Source organism: Notamacropus eugenii, chromosome 1, assembly GCF_028372415.1.
Source record: "Notamacropus eugenii isolate mMacEug1 chromosome 1, mMacEug1.pri_v2, whole genome shotgun sequence".
Classification (NCBI taxonomy): domain Eukaryota; kingdom Metazoa; phylum Chordata; class Mammalia; order Diprotodontia; family Macropodidae; genus Notamacropus; species Notamacropus eugenii.
Window position 1 is genome coordinate 327,971,526 of NC_092872.1, and position 19,724 is coordinate 327,991,249.

Consider the following 19,724-nt stretch of genomic DNA (forward strand, 5'->3'; position numbering starts at 1 on the left):
GTCCCAAAGAATCCCTAAGCTCCTTCAATGCACAGCTTGAGCATAATCTTAAACACGATTCCTTTCCGATCTAGTGCCCTCACTTGCTACCTACTTTATACTTATTTTACATTTTGTGTATTATGAAAGTTCCTTGAGAACAAGGATTATTCTCACTCTTGTCTTGTATCCCCAGCCCCACAGAAAAGCATTTAACAAATGTTTCTGGCTGACTCTAGCAATACCTATGACATCTAGCATAGATAAATTATCATTTGTATTGAGAATTGAGAATTGAACCAAATAATGGATATAGGTAATTTTACATACCAGGAGAAAAGCGAAAACAAGTTTGTTTGTTTTTAAAACAGAAGAGTTACAAAAGCTCTCATTTAAATTGATATAAAAGAATCATGATAATTATGTAAATTTAATTTTCAGGAATTATTAATCAATAAGAATCATAAATAAACAAGACACAATTTTCTGAAAAATAATTCAAAGAATGTCATATATACTCTATTCATCTCATCACAGGGTTTTCAGAATTAATCAGAATAGAGAGCACTATTACCCAAAATGGTACAATTAAGATATTAATCAATAAAACTTTTAGGAAACCTTTATTGCAAGAAAAGATATTTGAAAAAATTAACCAGCAAAGGGACCTACCTGAAATACTAACTGGGCACCTGCTCGTATATTTTGGTCTGCATCCTCCATGTCAGAACCTTTATAGAGAGTATTTTGATAGGAGCCATTTTTTGTCCAATTGGAATTTCGGACATGACAAGATGATTTGGTCACTTTTTCCTGAAGCATAAAATAAAGGTCCCAATCAAGAATTCTTAATTTAACTTATTACAGAAGTCAGATATGCCATAGCAGTTCTATAAGCTCAACACACATACTCAAAAAATAGAAAAAATATACAGAGGTGATAAAAATATAAAATTTACTTATTTATACTGAACAATATGGACCACAAAAACAGGTTTTTAATAGCTTCTATGGAAAATCGGATATGGAATCAATTAGGGAGTAGGAGAACATACATTTATAATGTCCCAGTTATGTAATTTTCCTCCAACTCCTTTCTGAGCAGGTACAGAAAAGTCAGATGGTGAGGAGTAATCCAGAGCTGAAGTCTAACAAGGGATGAGCTATGACAAGATAAAGGGATAAATAATTAGAGAGTAAAGGATAGTATAGAAGTTATATGATTAACTAAATGGTTGAGACTGAGGAAGGCAAAAAAGGGAAGTCTGAAAATGGGTGATCACCTACTTGCTGAGAGGTAAGTACTGAGAGGTGAGAGTAAAGAGTAGGTTTAAAAGGGGTGAAGGCATAAAGTGAGATGAAATGATAAAGGAACATCGCAGCTTTTGTTTAAAGAAGTAGAATAACTGTGGGTCAATTAGTCATGAAATAAGCATTTATTAAGCACATACTATGTACAAAAACTATTATGTGCTGAGGATACAAAGAAAACCAAAAAACAGTCCCTGCTCTCAAGTGATAAGAATCTAATGGGAAAGACAATATGGAAACAATTATAAAAAAAAAATATGAGTAGGAAAAACTAGAGATACTCAATAGAGGAAAGAAACTACCATTAAGTGGAATCAGAAAAACACTCCCAGAGGAAGTAGGATTCTTAGCTGGGACTTGAAGGAATCCAAGAAATAAGGATAATACTGAGAGAGAACATTGAAAGCATGGAGGAAAGTTAAAAATGCTCATGGTTGGGAGATGGAGTCTCCTGTGTCGAGAAATAGGAAGTCAATGTCACTTGATCACAGGGTACTTGGAGGGGAGCACAGTGTAAGAAGATTAGCAAGAGAGGAAAATGGCTAGGTTATAAAAGGTTGTAAATGCCAAACACAAAATTTTATATTTGATCCTAATGTCACAGAGAGCTACAGGAGTTTACTGAAATGGTCACATCTGTACTTGAGGATTGGAAATGATTGGAATGGGGGAGGAGGGGTGGTGATTGGTGGGAGGAGAGCAACCAACTGTATTGCAGTAGTACAGATATAAGGTGACAAAAGCTGTACCAGGATAGAGGCAGTGTCAGAAGACGGAAGCGGGAAACGTGAGACATATTATGAAAGCAGAATCAACAGGACTTATCAACAGAATGGATATGGGGGGATGAGAACATGTGAGGAGTTAAGAATGACACCTAGGTTGCAAGAACAAATGACAGAAAGAATGGCAGTAACTTTGACAGTAATAGGCAAATGTGGAAAGAAGAAAAGTACCACTGAGTTCAGTTTTGGACATATTGAGTTTAAGTCATCTGGAAGACATTGTGTTTGAGTTGTCAAATAGGAAATTTGAGGTATCATTATGGAAGTTATAAGAAGGGGTTAGGACTGGATAAGTAGATCTGGAAATCATCAGAACAGGAGATCGATGAGATCTCTAAGTGAAATATCATAGAGATATTAAGGAGAAGAAAGGGGAAAAACAAGAGGAGAGAAGATAGCCATTGGGAGCCACCCACAGTAAATTGCCATGACCTGGATGAAGAGAAAGCAAAGACATAGTGAAAACAATTTTCCAGCCCAAGAGAACTTGGAAAGACTTCAAGAAAGATCTGTTTTGCTTGGGTACAGAGAGAGTAGAACCTAGCAACTGGTGACTGGATAAGCCAGTGGGCAGCTGATAGCCAGAGCTCATATCAGCAACCAAGGTCCTGACTCAGCTGGCCAAATGGGAGGCCTCCAGCCCTAGCACAGCAAGCAAACTGAAATACCCCAAACCTTGAGCACAACAGATGTGACTAGGATGGGTCACCCAAGAGCAGTGGGCAAGTTGCTGGCACCTCAAGCCCTGGATACACCTGGTCCCCAGCACAAGAAATCTGGGACGGTGACTTCTGTGCCCCAGGAACAGAGCTCAACTTTTTTAAAATGAGCAAAAAAAAAAAAAGAGCCCTGACTAAAGAAAGATACCACGGTGACAGAGAAGATGCAAACACAAACTCAGAGAAGGACAACAATGTCAAAATGTCTACATGTGAAACCTCACGGGGGAATATGAATTATTCTGAGCTCAAAAAACCTTCCTCGAAGAGCTCAAAAAGAATTTTAAAATCAAATAAAATAGGTAGAAGACACAATGGAAAAAGTTATGAGAAGCATGTGAGAGAGTCTACAGCTTGGAAGAAGTACAAAAATTGAGTGAAGAAAACAATGATTTAAAAATTCAACTGACTGAAAAAAAAATCCACTGAATAAAACTCCTTAAAAAGTCAAACTGACCAAATGGAAAAGGAGGTGAAATAGCTAACTGATTAAAATAATTCTTTAAAATGCAGAACTGGGCAACTCAGAAGCTAATAAAACTATGAGATATAAAGAATCTGTCAAACGAAAAGAAAAAAATAGGTAAAAATGTAAAATGGGAAAAATAACTGACCTAGAAAATACATCAAGGAGAGACAATTTAAGAATTATTGGACTACCTGAAATGATCAAAAAAAGAGCCTAGACAAAATCTTTCAAGAAAAATTGCCCTGATATCCAAAAACTAGAGGGTAAAATAGCCATTGAAAGAATCCACAGATCACCCACTGAAAGGGATCCCACAATGAAAACTTGAAGGAATACTGCAGCCAAATTCCAGAATTATCAGGTCAAAGAGAAAATACTGCAAGTAGTCATAAAGAAACAATTCAAATATCAAGGAGTCACAGCCAGCATTACACAGGACTTAGCAGCTCTTACATTAAAGTATCAGAGAGGCTTGGAATATGATATTCTGGAAGGCAAAGGAGCTGGGATTACAACAAAGAATCAACTACTCAGAAAAACTGAACATTATGTTTTCTGGAAAAAAAAATGGACATTTAATAAAATAGGGTACTTTCAAACTTTCCTGATGAGTACTGAAGAGAAAATTTAATCTTCAAATACAAGATTCAAGAAAAGCATAGAAAGGCAAATAGTAAAGAAATTTTAAAGAATAACAGGTTATTCAATAATATTAAACTGTTTACACCCTTACACTGGAAGATGATGCTTATAACTTTTTCTTAAAAATTATTTTAGTTTTCAACATTCACTTCCATAAGATTTTTGAATTCCAAATATTTAACCATTTCTCCCCTCCCCCACCACAAGATACCATGCATTGATTACTCCTTCCTCCAATCTGCCCTCCCTTCTATCACCTCCCCCTCCCACCTTCTCTTATCCCCTCTTCCCTTCTATTTTCCTACAGGGCAAGATTTCTATACCCCATTGCCTGCATATAGTATTTTTCCAGTTGCATGTAAAAACAATCTTAAACATTCACTTTGAAAACTCTGAGATCCACATTCTCTCCCATCCTCCTTGACCACCCACTCTCATTGATAAAGAAAGGAATTCGACATAAGTTATACATATATACTAATGCAAAAACACTTCCATTAACAGTCATGTTATGAGAGCGGAGCCAAGATGGCGGAGTAGAAAGATGCATATACACTACCTCTTCCCCCACAGCCTATAAAATACCTTTAAAGAAAGACTCTCAACAAATTCTAGAGCAGCAGAAGCCATAGAACAACTGAATGGAGGAGATTTCCAGCCCAGGGTGACCCAGGAGAGTTCCAGCCCAGCCTTTCCAATAGGAAAGGTCTGTCGCACCAGATGCGGACTGGAGCCTAGGCCAGCCCAGCCTTGGCCTCAGCACAGAGCCAGGAGGAGGACCCGAGCAGGCCTTAGGGGCAGAATCCCCAGTAGCAGTAGCAATGGTTTGCAGATCCCTCAAACCACAGGCACCAAAGGTTAGTAAGAGGGTTTTTCAGCTGACGAAGAAGGTAGCAGGGTCTTCCCATAGCACTGGCAAGGCCGGCGACAGAGGCTGCATTGGGCAACAGCAGCTCCCACAGCAGCCTGCATCCATTGCTGGATTGTAAAACTCCTGGGGGAACTGAGCAGCTCATTCTTACCTCAGCCCTGTGTGGCGGCCCTGCCCCCACCTAATGCTCCTGGGAGAATTGAGCAGATCATCAGAATCTCAGCCCCCAGTGCTGACTTGGTGGAACTGGAGGCCAGGTGGTAGTGAAGAGGAAATTCTACTACTATTCACAGATTCTGGGCACAAAAGTTTCTGGTTACTCCCAGACTAGTGTACACGCTTGATTGTGCCACCTTGGAGGAACTGAGATCTTATAGATCCCAGAGTATACCCTACTCTTGACAAAGGACCCAAAAGTCAAGTAACTGGTTGGGAAAATGACCAAAAAAGAGGAAAAAAACAGGACTATAGAAAGTTACTTTCCTGGTGAACAGATATTTTCTCCCATCCTTTCTGATGAGGAAAAACAATGCTTACCATCAGGAAAAGATATGGATGCCAAGGTTTCTGTATCCCAAACATCCAAATTAAATATTCAATGGTCTCAGGTCATGGAAGAACTCAAAAAGGATTTTGAAAATCAGATAAGAGAGGTGGATGAAAAATTGAGACGAGAAATGAGAGAGATGCAAAAAAAGCATGAAAAGTAGGTCAACACCTTGCTAAAGGAGACCCAAAAAAATGCTGAAGAAAATAACACCTTGAAAAATAGGCTAATTGGCAAAAGAAGTTCAAAAAGCCAATGAGAAGAATGCTTTAAAAAGCAGAATTAGCCAAATGGAAAAGAAGGTTTAAAAGCTTACTGAAGAAAATAGTTCTTTCAAAATTAGAATGGAACAGATGGAGGCTAATGACTTTACGAGAAACCAAGAAATCACAAAACAAAACCAAAAGAATGAAAAAATGGAAGATAATGTGAAATATTTCATTGGAAAAACAAGTTACCTGGAAAACAGATCCAGGAGAGACAGTTTAAAAACTATGGGACTATGCGAAAGCCATGACCAAAAAAAGAGCCTAGACATCATCTTTCATGAAACTATCAAGGAAAACTGCCCTGAGATTCTAGAACCAGAGGGCAAAATAAACATTGAAAGAATCTACCAATCATCTCCTGAAAGAGATCCAAAAATAGAAACTTCTAGGAATATTGTAGCTATACTCCAGAATTACCAGGTCAAGGAGAAAATACTGCAAGCAGCTAGAAAGAAACAATTCAAGTATTGTGGAAATACAATCAGGATAACACAAGATCTAGCAGCTTCTACATTAAGGGATTGAAGGGCATGGAATAGGATATTCCAGAAGTCAAAGGAACTAAGACTAAAACCAAGAATCACCTACCCAGCAAAACTGAGTATAATACTTCAGGGGAAAAAATGGTCTTTCTATGAAATAGAGAACTTTCAAGCATTCTTGATGAAAAGACCAGAGCTGAAAAGAAAATTTGACTTTCAAACACAAGCATCAACAGAAGTATGAAAAGGTAAACAGCAAAGAGAAATCATAAGGGACTTACTAAAATTGAACTGTTTACATTCCTACATGGAAAGACAATATTTGTCACTCTTGAAACTTTTTTCAGTCTCTGGGTAGCTGGTGGGATTATACACACACACACACACACACACACACACACACACACACACACACAGAGCACAGGATGAGTTGAATAAGAAGGAATCATATCTAAAAAATGAAATTAAGGGGTAAGAGAGGAATATGTTGGGAAGAGAAAGGGACAAATAGTATGGGGCAAATTATCTCTCATAAAAGAGGCAAGAAAAAGACTTCAATGGAGGGAAAAGGCAGGGGAGGTGAGAGGGAAAACGTGAAGCTTACTCTCATCACATTTGACTCAAGGAAGGAATAAAACGCACACTCATTTTGGTATGAAAACCTATCTTACAATACAGGAAAATAGGGAAGAAGGGGATAAGCAGGGTTGGGGGGATGATGGAAGGGAGGGAAATGGAAGGACAGAGCAATTAGAAGTCAACACTCTTAGGGAGGGACAAGGTCTAAAGAGAGAATAGATGAAATGGGGGGCAGGATAGGATGGAGGGAAATATAGTTAGTCTTACACAACATGACTATTATGGAAGTCATTTGCGAAACTACACATATATAACCTATATTGAATTGCTTGCCCTCCCAATGGGGATGGGTGGGGAGGGAGGAAAGAGGAGAAGTTGGAACTCAAAGTTTTAGAAACGACAAATAAAAAAAAAAAGTCATGTTATGAAAGACTAACTATATTTTCCTTTAGCCTATCCTGCCCTCCATTTATTCTATTCTCTCCTTTGACCCTGTGCCTCCTTAAAAGGAGGTTTGCTTTTACCCCCTCCCCCAATCTGCTGTCCCTGTGATTATCCCCGCTCCTTAATCCCCTTCCCCCTTGCTTTCCTGTAGGGTAAAGATAGATTTCCATACTCAACTGAGTGTGTATGTTATTCCCCCTTAAAGCCAAATCCAATGAAAATAAGAGTCCTCACTTATTCCCTTTCACCTCCATCCTCTTCTCCTCCATGCTGTAAAAGCTCTTTCTTGCCTCTTTTATGTGAGATGATTTACTACATTCTACATATTCCTTTCTCTTTCTCCCAGTACATTCTTCCCAACACTTAATTTTGTTTTTTAGATGTCATCCCTTCATATTCAGCTCACCTTGTACTTTCTATGTATATGTGCATATATATATATATGTATAGATAGGTATGTACACACACAGAAACACACACAAACATATATATGTATATATTCCCTCCAACTACCCTAATACTGAGAAAGGTCTCATGAGTTACAAATATTTTACTATGTAGGAATAGCAACAGTTGAATTTTAATAAGTCCCTTGTGATTTCTCTTTCCTGTTTACCTTTTCACATTTCTCTTGATTCTTGTGTATGAAAATTAAATTTTCTATTAAGCTCTGGTCTTTTCATCAAGAATGGCTGAAATCCTCCATTTCGTTGAATATACATTTTTTCCCCTGAAGGATTATAATAAGTTTTGCTGAGTAGGTGATTTTTAGTTTTTATCCTACCTTGTTTGACCTCCAGAACATCATATTCCAAGCCCTCCAATTTCATTAATATATAAGCTGCTAAATACTGTGTTATCCTGATTGTATTTCCACAAAACTTGAAATGTTTCTTTCTGGCTGCTTGAAATATTTTCTCCTTGACCTGGGAACTCTGGAATTTGGCTGCAATCTTCCTAGGAGTTTTCCTTTGGGGATCTCTTTCAGGAAGTGATTGGTGGATGCTTTCCATTTCTATTTTACGTTCTGGTTCTAGAATATCAGAGCAGTTGTCCTTGAAAGATGATGTCTGGGCTCTTTTTTTGATCATGGTTTTCAGGTTGTCCAACAATTTTTCAATTATCTCTCTTGGATCTATTTTCAAGTCAGTTGTTTTCACAATGAGATATTTGACATTGTCTTCTAGTTTTTCATTCTTTTGGCTTTGTTTTATAAATTCTTGATTTCTCATAAAGTCATCAGCTTCTATGTGCTCCATTCTAATTTTTAAGGAATTATTTTCTTAAGTAACCTTTTGGATCGCCTTTTCCATTTGGTCAATTCTGCTTTTTTTGGTATTCTTCTCTTCACTGGCTTTTTGGATCTCTTTCGCCATTTGGGTTAGTCTATTTTTAAAGGTGTTATTTTCTTCTGCATTTTTGGGGGTCTCCTTTAGCAAGCCATTGACTCTTATTTTCCTGATTTTCTTGCATCATTCTTATTTCTCTTCCCAAATTTTTCCCTACTTCCCTTACTTGATTTTCAAAATCCTTTTTGAGCTCTTCCATGGCCTGAGACCAATTCATATTTTTCTTGGAGGTTTTACAGGTAGGAGCTTTGACTTTCATGTCTTCTTCTGGTTGTATGTTTTCATCTTCCTTGTAGTGATTTTTTTTTGGTTGTTTGCTCATTTTCCCAGCCAATTACTTGACTTTTGAACTCTTTGTAAAGTGGATGGGAGTACTACCCCATGTTTTAAGAGTTTTATGCAGCTATTTTCAGAGATATTTCTAGGGATCTGTAAATTTTCAGTTCTTCCAAGGTGGTGTTTCCCAAAGGAGAGGTATTTATTCCTTTCCTGTCCTGTGCTCTGGTCTGTGAGGAACCATAAGCACTTTTTTTTGCTTGGAACTATGAGGAGGATTCCCTCTCCACTGCCACCACATGCTCCATCATGCCAGCACTCTTCCTCGCCCCAGGACCGCCAGCCAGGACTGCAACCCAGATCCAACCATGGGCAAAGGAAGAGAATTCTCTCTCATAGATAGCAAAGAGATCTCTACAATCCCCCTCTGATCAGCTGCTCAATTCCCCCATCATTCTGGGGCTGGATCTAGGACCACACCATGCTCCTGTCTCACCCAGGTCAGATACCATTTTGACTGACCTTCAAAGTTCTCTTTGGTGCTTGTGGGTTGAGAAGTCTGGAAACTGCTGCAGCTGCTAGTGATTCAGTGCCCTAACATCAGCACCAGTCCTGCCTTGGGCATCCCACAGTGGATTCTCCCAGCCTCGCGTAACAGACCTTTCCTGTTGACCTTCTGGATTTTCTTGGGCTGGATATTTGCTTTAGACTGTCATTTTGTGGCTTTTGCTGCTCTTTAATTTGTTTAGGTTAATTTTTACAGGTATTTTGAGAGGCTTGGGGGAGAGCTCAAGCAAGTTCCTGCTTTTACTCTGCCATCTTGACTTGAACTACCCTCAATACTTGAAACTTTTTAGAACTGCATCTCTCTATTACAGCACTTAGGAGGAGTATCTATAGACAGAAGTTGTGGACATAAGTTGACTTTGATGTGATAATACAAAAAAAAAAAAAACTTAAGTGAAAAAAAGGACTGTACTAGGAGAAGAACAAAGGGGAGGCAGAATGTGGTAAATTATATCACATGAAGAGGCACAAAAGACATATTAAGTAAGGGGAAAGAAAGTACGGGACTGTTTGAATCTTACCGGTATGGGACATGGCTCAAGGAGAGAATAATACACATATTCAGTTGGGTATAAAATCTATCTTACACAACAGGGAAGCAGGAGGGGAAAGCAAAAGAAAATGGATATGTCTGATAGAAGGGAGGGAAGACTGAGGGAGGCAGTGGTCAAAAGCAAAACACCGGTAAGGAGGCACAGCATGAAAGGGGACAGACGTATAAAGAGGGGGAAAAATAGGATGGAGGGAAATATATAGTTAGTAATCATAACTGTGAAGTATCAAAAATGAAAAAGGTGAATTTACCACCAATTAAAGAGGAAATTAAAACAATAATTACAAGCTACAGCACCCAACTGTAAGCCAATAAATCTGACAATCCTAGTGAAACATATAAATATTTACAAAAATATAAATTGCCCACATTAACAGAAGAGGAAATAAAAAACCTCAATAACCCCATCTCAGAAAAAGAAATTGAACAAGACATCAATGAATTCCCTAAGAAAAAAATCACCATGGCCAGATGGATTTACAAGTGAATTGTATTAAACATTTAAAGAACAATTAATTCTAGTACTACATAAACTATCTGGAAAAATAGGCAAAGAAGGAGTCCCATCAAATTCTTTTTATGACACAAATATGGTGCTGGTACTTAAACCCAGAAGAGCCAAAACAGAGAAACAAAATTACAGACCAATTTTCCTAATGACTATTGATGCCAAAATTCTAAATAAAACATTACCAAAGAGATTACAGCAACGTATCACCATGATAATACATATGACCAGGTAGGATTTATACTAAGTATATAGGTAGGGCTGGTTCATTTGAAAATTGTCAGGATCATTGGCCAAATTAATAACAAACTGTCCTCAAAAGAATTCCAGACTAGTTAATTACCTGGAAATTACTCCATATTAACAATCATAAAAGAAATGAAATGAAATATAAAATGCTCCTGAGGCTTTATCTCCCATATAGTATCTTGGAATACTGAACTATTGCTGCTGGATCTATGAATTAGTTGAACTAGTCTGTGAAGCAATTATTCAGAGTTAAAAAAAATATCCTGTTTGGATATTTGGATAGTTTTTAGAAAACTATTAGAAAAAATGGAGATAAACTAGGATTTTAATCCTATATCACAATTGGTTTCAAATACTTATTCTGAGGATGTGGGATAAAATTTCATCTTCATTTACGCTCAGCTTGTCACCTTGTAGAAAAAGGAGGAAATGCCCCTCATCATTTCATTTGAGAGGTAGGAGACTAGAAGCAAGGAATGCTATATATACTGTTAAATGTGGGTAATGTGTCAGTTGATTTGGGTTAACATATATTTTGCTTGTTTTCATTTGATTATTTTTTGTTTGTGTTTTGGTTTGTTTTATAAAGACACATTGGGGAAGTAATGGAGTATGTTTGGAAATAATTACCATATAAAGATAGGATCTGAAAAAAAAATATCCATAACCATGACCCAGAGATTACACAGATAGGATATGCGCCCAACAATGAGAATCACAAAAAGAAACACCTTACATATGTTAAAATATTTAGAGCAGCATTGTTTTTTGTCAAAAAACTGGAAATAAGGTAGATGAGCATTGATTAAGGAATAGCCAAACAAATTATGGTATATTAATCTAATGGAATATTATTGTGAAAATTACGAATATACTGAATACAAAGAACTGTGGAAAGACTAATATGAATTTGTGACAATGACTAAATCAATGCAAAAGAATAATAACACAACAGAAGTGAACACTGAAATTATAAGACTAAACCTCGTCCCAAAGAAGAGATATGAAAGAGACTTCCTGCTGCTTCTTTGTGGTGGTGAGGAACCATGGAACTGAAACATTGAGTTTCATGTTAGGCTTTTAAAAATATTTTGAACTAGGTTTATTTTTTTCCCTTTATTTTTAATTGTTTATTAAAAGAGATGGCTCTCTAAGTAAGGGTGAGAGGGACACAGTGAGAAATGCAGGTGAAAACATAAAAACAAGAGATCAATAAAAATTTGTTTTTAAAAAATGAAAACAGGACAAGCGGAGCCAAGATGGGGGATTTGCTACAGCTCTCACCCCAAACCCAGCCAAAATGATTCCAAACAAATTCTGGAGCTGCAGAACCAACAGAATGACATAGTGAAGCAAATCTCCAGCCCAAGACAGCCTAGAAGATCTACAGGAAGCATCTATCACACTCTGCTGGGAGCACAGCACAGTCCAGTGTGGGCCATGCCAGCAAGATGGGATCGGAGCAGTGCTGGGGAGAATGAATCTCTGGCACCTGTGGTGGTTTCCAGACTTCACGACCCCAAAATGCTGAGGACAAATTGGAAGGTCAGTGGAAAAAAACCTGTGGGACCTGTGTGAGAGAGGAGAGTGGTCCAGCCCCAGGCCCAAGATGGTGGGAAGGGGGTGAAAGAGCGTGTGGCAGCAGCAACAGTGGGAGGGGCAGAAACTATTTCCGTAGTTCTAGGTCCACAGATTAGGGAGGGATCGAGCGGCTGACAGTATACCCCCACATGCACTAGAAGCAAAGAACTACCTTGACAAAGAGCTCAAAAGTCAAGTAAACAGCTGGGGAAAAGAACAAAAACAGGAAAGAGAATCAGACTATAGTATCTTACTTTGGTGACAAGAAAGATCAAAACATACAACCAGAAAGAGACAAGAAAGTCAAAGCTCCTACATTCAAAGCCTCCAAGAAAAATACGAATTGGTCTCAGGTCACGGAAGAGCTCAAAGAGGATTCTGAAAATCAAGTAAGAGAAGTAGAGCAAAAATTGGGAAGAGAAATGAGAGTAATACAAGAAAATCATAAAAAAAGTCAACTGCTTGCTAAATTTTAGGAGACACACAAAAAAAGTTGAAGAAAATAACACTTTAAAAACTACATTAACCCAAAGGGCAAAAGAGATCCAAAAAAAATCAATAAGGAGAAGAATGTCCTAAAAAGCAGAATTGGCCAGATGGAAAAGGATGTCCAAAAGCTCACTGAAGAAAATAATTCCTTAAAAATTAGAATGGAGCAGATGGAAGCTAATTACTTTATGAAAAATCAAGAAATTACAAAACAAAACCAAAAGAATAAAAAAATAGTAGACAATGTGAAATATCTCATTAGAAAAACAACTAACTCAGGAAATAGATCCAGAAGGAACATTTTAAAAATTATTGGATTGTCTGAAAGCTATGATCAAAAACTAGACTAGACATCATCCTTCAAGAAATTATCAAGGAAAATTGCCCTGATATTCTAGAATCAGATGGTAAAATAGGTTTTGAAAGAATATACCATTCACCTCCTGAAAGAGATCACAAAAGGAAAACTCCTAGGAATTATTATAGTCAATTTTCAGAGTTCCCAGGGCAAGGAGAAAATATTGCAAGCAGTCAGAAAGAAACAATTTGAGTACTGTGGAAATCCAATCAAGATAACACAAGATCTAGCAGCTTCTACATTAAGGGACTACAGGGCTTAGAATATGATATTCCAGAAGTCAAAGGAACTAGGATTAAAACCAAGAATCACCTACCCAGCAAAACTGAGTATAATACTTCAGAGGAAAAAAATGGTCATCCAATAAAAGAGACTTTCAAGCATTCTTGATGAAAAGACTAGAGCTGAATAGAAAATCTGACTTTCAAATACAAGAATCAATAGAAGCATGAAAAGGTACACAGGAAAAAGAAGTCATAAGGGACTTACTAAAGTTGAACTGTTTACATTCCTACATGGAAAGATAATGTTTATAACTCCTGAGACTTTTTTCAGTATTAGGGTACCTGGAGGGATTATATACAAATAGACAGATGGCACAGGGTGAGTTGAATAGGATGGGATGATATCTAAAAAAATAAAATTAAAGGTTAAAAGAGAAATATATTGGGAGGAGAAAGGAAAAAAATAGAATGGGGTAAATTATCGCATATAAAAGAGGCAAGAGAAAGCTTTTTCAGTGGAGGGAAAGAGTAAACCTTACTGTCACCACATTTGCCTTAAGGAAGGAATAACACACACCCTCAATTTGGTATGAAAATCTATCTTACACCATAGGAAAGTAGGGGGGAAGGGGATAACTGGGGGAGGAGAATGATAGAAGGGAGGGCAAATGGAAGGAGGGGGTAATTAGAAGTAAACACTTTTGCTGAGGGATAGGGTCAAAAGAGAGAGTAGAATAAATGGGGGACAGGATAGGATGGAAGGAAGTATAGTTCACAATACAACTGTTATGGAAGTGTTTTGTATAACCACACATGTATAACCTATGTTTGCTTGCCTTCTCAGTGGGGATGAGTAGGGAGGTAGGAAGGGAGAGATGCTGGAATTCAAAGTTTTAAAAACAAATGTTAACAATTGTTTTTATATGCAACAGGGAAATAAGATATACTGGCAATCTATCTTGCCCTCCAAGAAAACAGAGGGGATGGGGATAAGAAAAGGAGGGCAGATTGGTGGAAGTGGTAATTAGAATGCACACTGTTTTGGTGTGGGAGGAGGGTAGAGATGCAGAGAAAATTTGGAACTCAAAATCTTGTGGAAGTGAATGTTGAAATTAAAAATAAATAAATTTAAAATGAAAAAAATGAAAACAAAATTCAATCCAATAACATCTTTATAACTACTCAAATGATTATGCACTTAAACACTTTGTAAACACTTAAGTGATTATAATGATAACTGTCAACTCTTCTTTGATGGTATGATTATGGATTGATAAACTTACAATGACAGGACTCTAACATGGAGTCACTTAGTATTATGGTTTTAAGGCCCATAGCAGTACATAAGTAAAACAGACAACTTGTAGTTTCCCACAGTTAACTCTGCGTCAAGAATGCTTGAAGCTTTTTGACTGGATGAATTCTTCACCTGCAACAGGACCCTTGAGTCATTCTCCTTTTGCTGCCTTAGAAAGTTACGTTAGCTCCACCAATTTGTGGTACTAATAAAGCCATGTTGTCAAATGTTTTCAATAAGGATGAACATGGCATCAAGGTCAGCTACCGCACTAATGGTAAATTCTTCAATTTGAAAACTACCAGCCACAACCAAAGGGGAGGGTGTGGTACATGATTTTCTGTTTGCAGATGATTGTGCCCTCAATGCAGCCTCTGAAGCTGAGATGCAACAAAGTATGGATCAATTCTCTGCTGCTTAATTTTGGCCTAAGAATTAACATCAAGAAAACACAGATGCTCCATCAGCAATGGAGAAGTTTTGAATGCTGTGGATTAGTTCACTTACCTTGGTAGTGTACTTTCCAGGGATGTACACATTGATAATAAGGTTGACTCACATATTGCCAAACCTAGCTCAGTGTTTGGGAGACTCTGAAGGAAAGTATGGGGGAGAAGGGATATTAGACTGACTACCAAATTGAAGGTCTATAGAGCTGTTGTGCTAACCTCATTGTATGGCTATGAAACCTGAGCAGTATACCAGTGCCATGCCAGGAAGCTGAATCGCTTCCATTTGAATTGTCTTAGGAAGATTCCAAAGATCACCTGGCAAGATAAGGCACCAGAAAATCCTTAGTTGAACTAAACTGCCAAGCATTCAAACTGTGCTTCAGAGAGCGCAACACAGATGGGCAGGTCATGTTGTTCGAATGCAAAACCTACGCTTCTCAAAGAGACTATTTTATGGAGAACTCAGCAGGGCAAGCAGTCACATGGTGTTCAGAAGAAGTGATACAAGGACACTCTCAAGGTCTCTCTCAGGAACTCTGGAATTATGTGACATGGGAGACACTGGCACAGGATGGTATGCCCACATCAGAGAAGGTCCTGTGCTCTATGAACAAAGAAGAACTGAAATAGCTCCAAGGAAACACAGGATGCACAAATTTAGAGTAGCCATTGCAAATTTCACGTGAACTATTTATGCGTGATCTGTGGTAGAGCATTCCGAGCTCGTATTGGTCTGATCACAGTTGGACACACTGAAACTTGACTTTATGTCATTTTGGTCCTTCAAGAACGAAGGACAACAATCAACCAAGAAATTCCCCTATCCAAGACTCACTCAAGCCTGGTATTGATAAGGAACCCCAAAACTTTTCCACCATATTTTGGTCTGATTAGGAAAGCCCTCTCCTACATCTGGCACTGATTACCTGTTCTCAATCAACCTCATTCTTAAGGTATCTAATCTCGCCATATGAACCCCAACTTTGTGTGTTTCCTCCCTAACCTGTCCCTCCTCCTCATGCTGAGTTTCTTTCATCCATGAGAATGAACCCGACTGTTTAAACTGCCACATGTTGTGTGCATGTGCATATGCTTTGTCTGTTTGCTGTGTCATATATAACAATAAAACTTGTGACTGCATCATTTTTTTGAGTACAAATTTTCTAGAAATTCCCAAACCCAGGTACCTGTTTTAAACTGAGCTAGGAGGTCAAATAAAGGGGTGGATTAATTAGGTTATGAAGGGCTTTTGAACACCAGATAGTTTTTTATTTGATCCTGGAGGTGATAGGAAAACACGAGTTTACTGAAGAGAGGGTGATACGGTTGGATTTGCGCTTGAGGAAAATTACTTTGGTAGTTGAATAGGGGATGGATTAGAGTAGAGAGAACTCTACCAAGACAGTACAACAATTACTTCAGGCATGCAGTGGTTAGAGACTACACCAAAATGGCACCAACATTAAAGGGGGAGTTCAAGAGATCTTGCAGGCCTCAACAACAGATCAGAAATGGGAGGTGAGAGACAGTAAGGAGGCAAGGATGACATCTAGGTTGCAAGCCTGGGGAACTGTAAGGATGGTGGTGTCTTTGACAGCAGTAGTGAAGTTCAGAAGGGGGATTGCTTTAGAGGGGAAAGACAATAAATTCAGTTTTGGACATGCTGAGTTTAAGATGTTTACTAGACATCTAGTACAAGATGTGTGAAAAGCAGTTAGAGATGCAGGATGAGAGGTTAAGAGTAGACAGGTAGATTTAAGAATTATCAGCATAGAAATGCTGATTAAATTCATAGAAGCTGATGAGATCATCAAGTGAAATAGTACATACAGAGAAGAGAACCCATAGAATACCCTATGTTTAGGAGGCATGATATGACAATCCAGCAAAAGAGACAGAGGAGCCACGAGAGAGGTAGAAATCACTTGCCTAAGTGATCAAGCTATCTAAAAAACAAAGATACTTTCTTCATTTTACTTATTAAGTAACAAATATGAAATATGAAGCTCTATGGTAGGCATTACAAAGAAGCGTAAGACATGTTCTCTGCCCTCAAGAACTTAAACTAACCTAGATGGGGATATAAGACCTAACATTTGAAAAGTTTTTTAAAATGATATGACTAATTAAATTTAACAAAATAGCATTTATGTATCTGACTAATGAATGGTATAATAAGTTAAAAAGAGGAAAAGAGAACTAGAAACCATAACTACCAAAAACAATATGAGTTCCAACAAGACATTCTCCTTCAATAACACTACAGAACAGGTAATGAACCTGAACTGCATTTCAACAATATAATTTTAATGTATACATAAATTTGTAAATACCATTTAACCACCAATACTTTAAAAAAAATATTCTTTCCTATGTATAATATCAAACAATAGTGCCACATTTCATGAGTGAGCAAAAGGTAAAGGTTTATTAACTAAATTATAAATTGTATTGAATTATATTTTTACTTTCCTAATTGGCAAAATACATTAACACAGTTATAAAACTTTCTGGAAAGTGACTAAGTTCTACATGTTATGAAACACACACACACACACACACACACACACACACACACACACACACACACACTCCCTTTAATTTTACCTCCTCTTTTTCTTTTCCTTCTTCTGATAAAACGTCAGCTTCTACATCACTCTCCATGCAAGGTAAATTTGCAGAAGTAATCTCGATTTCCTCAGGCTCCTGCATGAACAAAGGTTTCTCCTCCTGCTGAATCCATTCCTGATACACTTTCACTACTTTTCTCATGGCAGCTGCTTCACAAATTGGTAATAAAAATGCCTAGTCAAAAACACAAAAACATTACTATGATGACAGATATTGCAACATTCTCCTTTGCTGAAGTAGCAGGTATGTATTTATTCTGATACAGAATGTGAGATATAAAAATTTCCCCAAAGAGTAAAACCAACTAAATTGTGGTCTGAATAACATTCTCTCTTGCCTCCATTTTCAAACAACTGTCAAGTAAACTTACGATATTAATTAACAAATGAAAGAATTATTAAGCACTTACCATATCTAGACACTGTGCAGATACAAAAGCAAGACAAGTATCAGCCCTCAAATATTTTACATTCTAATAATGGGAGACAACACACAGAAGGAGTAGTAGCCAAGAAAAGGGGCATGATCAGGAAAATCACAAGGACTGTGAGTGGAAAAATAGGTCAGGATAATTGACGGGCTTTTTCTAAAAGCAACAGTTGTGTTAATTGGATGAGAATTTCCAGAGCAAAGGATGCAAAGGGTGGAGAATACTTACGTGTCAAATCAAAAAATTGCTAGAATCAAAGAGCAGGGTTGGTTCGGAGATCAATTAGATGTAGGGAAACAGGCTAGGTGGCACAGTGCCGGGCCTGGAGTCAGGAAGACTCATTTTTCTGAGTTCAAATCTGACCTCGGACCTAGCTGTGTGACCTTGGGTAAGTTACTTCACCCTGTTTACCTCAGTTTCCTCATCTGCGAAATGAGCTGGAGAAGGAAATGACAAACTACTCCAGTATATTTGCAAAGAAAACTCCAAATGGGATTAGTAAAAGTCAGATATGACTGAAAAAAATGAACAAGAGATATAGTGAGGTCTCACTAACCAAACTGGAATGACAATGAACCAGAGTTCATGCAATATATTCAAAATTTCAACGTAAAATTTTATTTTTCCACTTGATGGAGGAAAGGGAGGAAGTGACCTCAAGAGAATGAAAATTACATTTAATGTAAACTTTTTTAAGCACATAAAGAAAAATTATCCAGTAAGGTCCTATTATGTGAATTCATCATGGAACTGAGGTGATCTCCTTCCCGCACCCAAAGTTTTCAAAAACTACTCCAGAAGAATGCATGATCTGATAAATCTCACTAAGGTGGAAAGGTTTCAAAGCAGGAGGAGTGATAATTGACTGTGAGTCTATGATCTAAGGAATGCTTACCTAAGTTTAGAGATGCTTATATGCAAATGGCTATGTGATGATTTGAGGCTACAGCAACTCATAAAAGACTAGAACATAGAAGTGTTACAATACGCACTCGTACGAAGAACACCGATCCTAATGAACATGGATCTTTGGTGGTGAAGTCCAAAAAAAACATAAAAGATCAAAATTTTCGGGAAAAAGTACAAATATTAAACTTGTACTATTTAGATGTGTGAATAAACCTGAAAAAGTAGTCCCTCTAGCAGCTGCCTTTTTTCGGTTAAAAAAATATCCCTCTATCTCCTGTTATTATTAAATACATCATATTCTCTTGGTTTAACTATCAATTCCCATTAACTGGAGATGCTCCTTTGTCTGTATCCTATGGCAGGACCACTCCAGGCACTGTGAGTATCTGACTTCTAAGCAGTCAGGCCAAACAGTTCTTCGCTCCTTGAAGGGGGACACCTCTCACTTAGTCAACTCTCATTCTCCCCCTCTGGGATGCTGAAGAGGAGGTGAGGGGCTGCAGGATACTGGACATGGGAAAGAATATTTCTGTTCCAATGTATTCTCCGCTAGATTGCCTCTTAAGACATCAGGAAAAATTTGGGAAGGGGCACCTTGAGAGAAGGCATCTCATCTTTTTCTGTAATACAGCCTGGCCAAAATATTACTTAAAGGATCAAGAATTGCAGATGCAATTAATGCTACAATATTACCAACACAAAGTAGGTAAGCATAAAATTCTATCATTCTGAGCCTACAAAAGTTTTTTAGCTG

The 19,724-nt window shown here is 37.7% G+C and overlaps 1 protein-coding gene across 2 annotated transcripts in view; it reads right to left on the reverse strand.

Annotated features, from left to right (window-relative positions):
• RALGAPA1 (Ral GTPase activating protein catalytic subunit alpha 1) overlaps positions 1 to 19,724 on the reverse strand; it is a 325,621-nt gene that overhangs the window by 236,026 nt on the left and 69,871 nt on the right. For both annotated transcript variants that reach the window (XM_072629732.1, XM_072629733.1), the window contains exons 11-12: positions 17,608 to 17,805; positions 652 to 792 (exon numbers count right to left, since the gene is read on the reverse strand). In XM_072629732.1, coding sequence (XP_072485833.1) covers positions 652 to 792; positions 17,608 to 17,805 — 339 coding nt within the window. The remainder of the gene's footprint in view (positions 1 to 651; positions 793 to 17,607; positions 17,806 to 19,724) is intronic.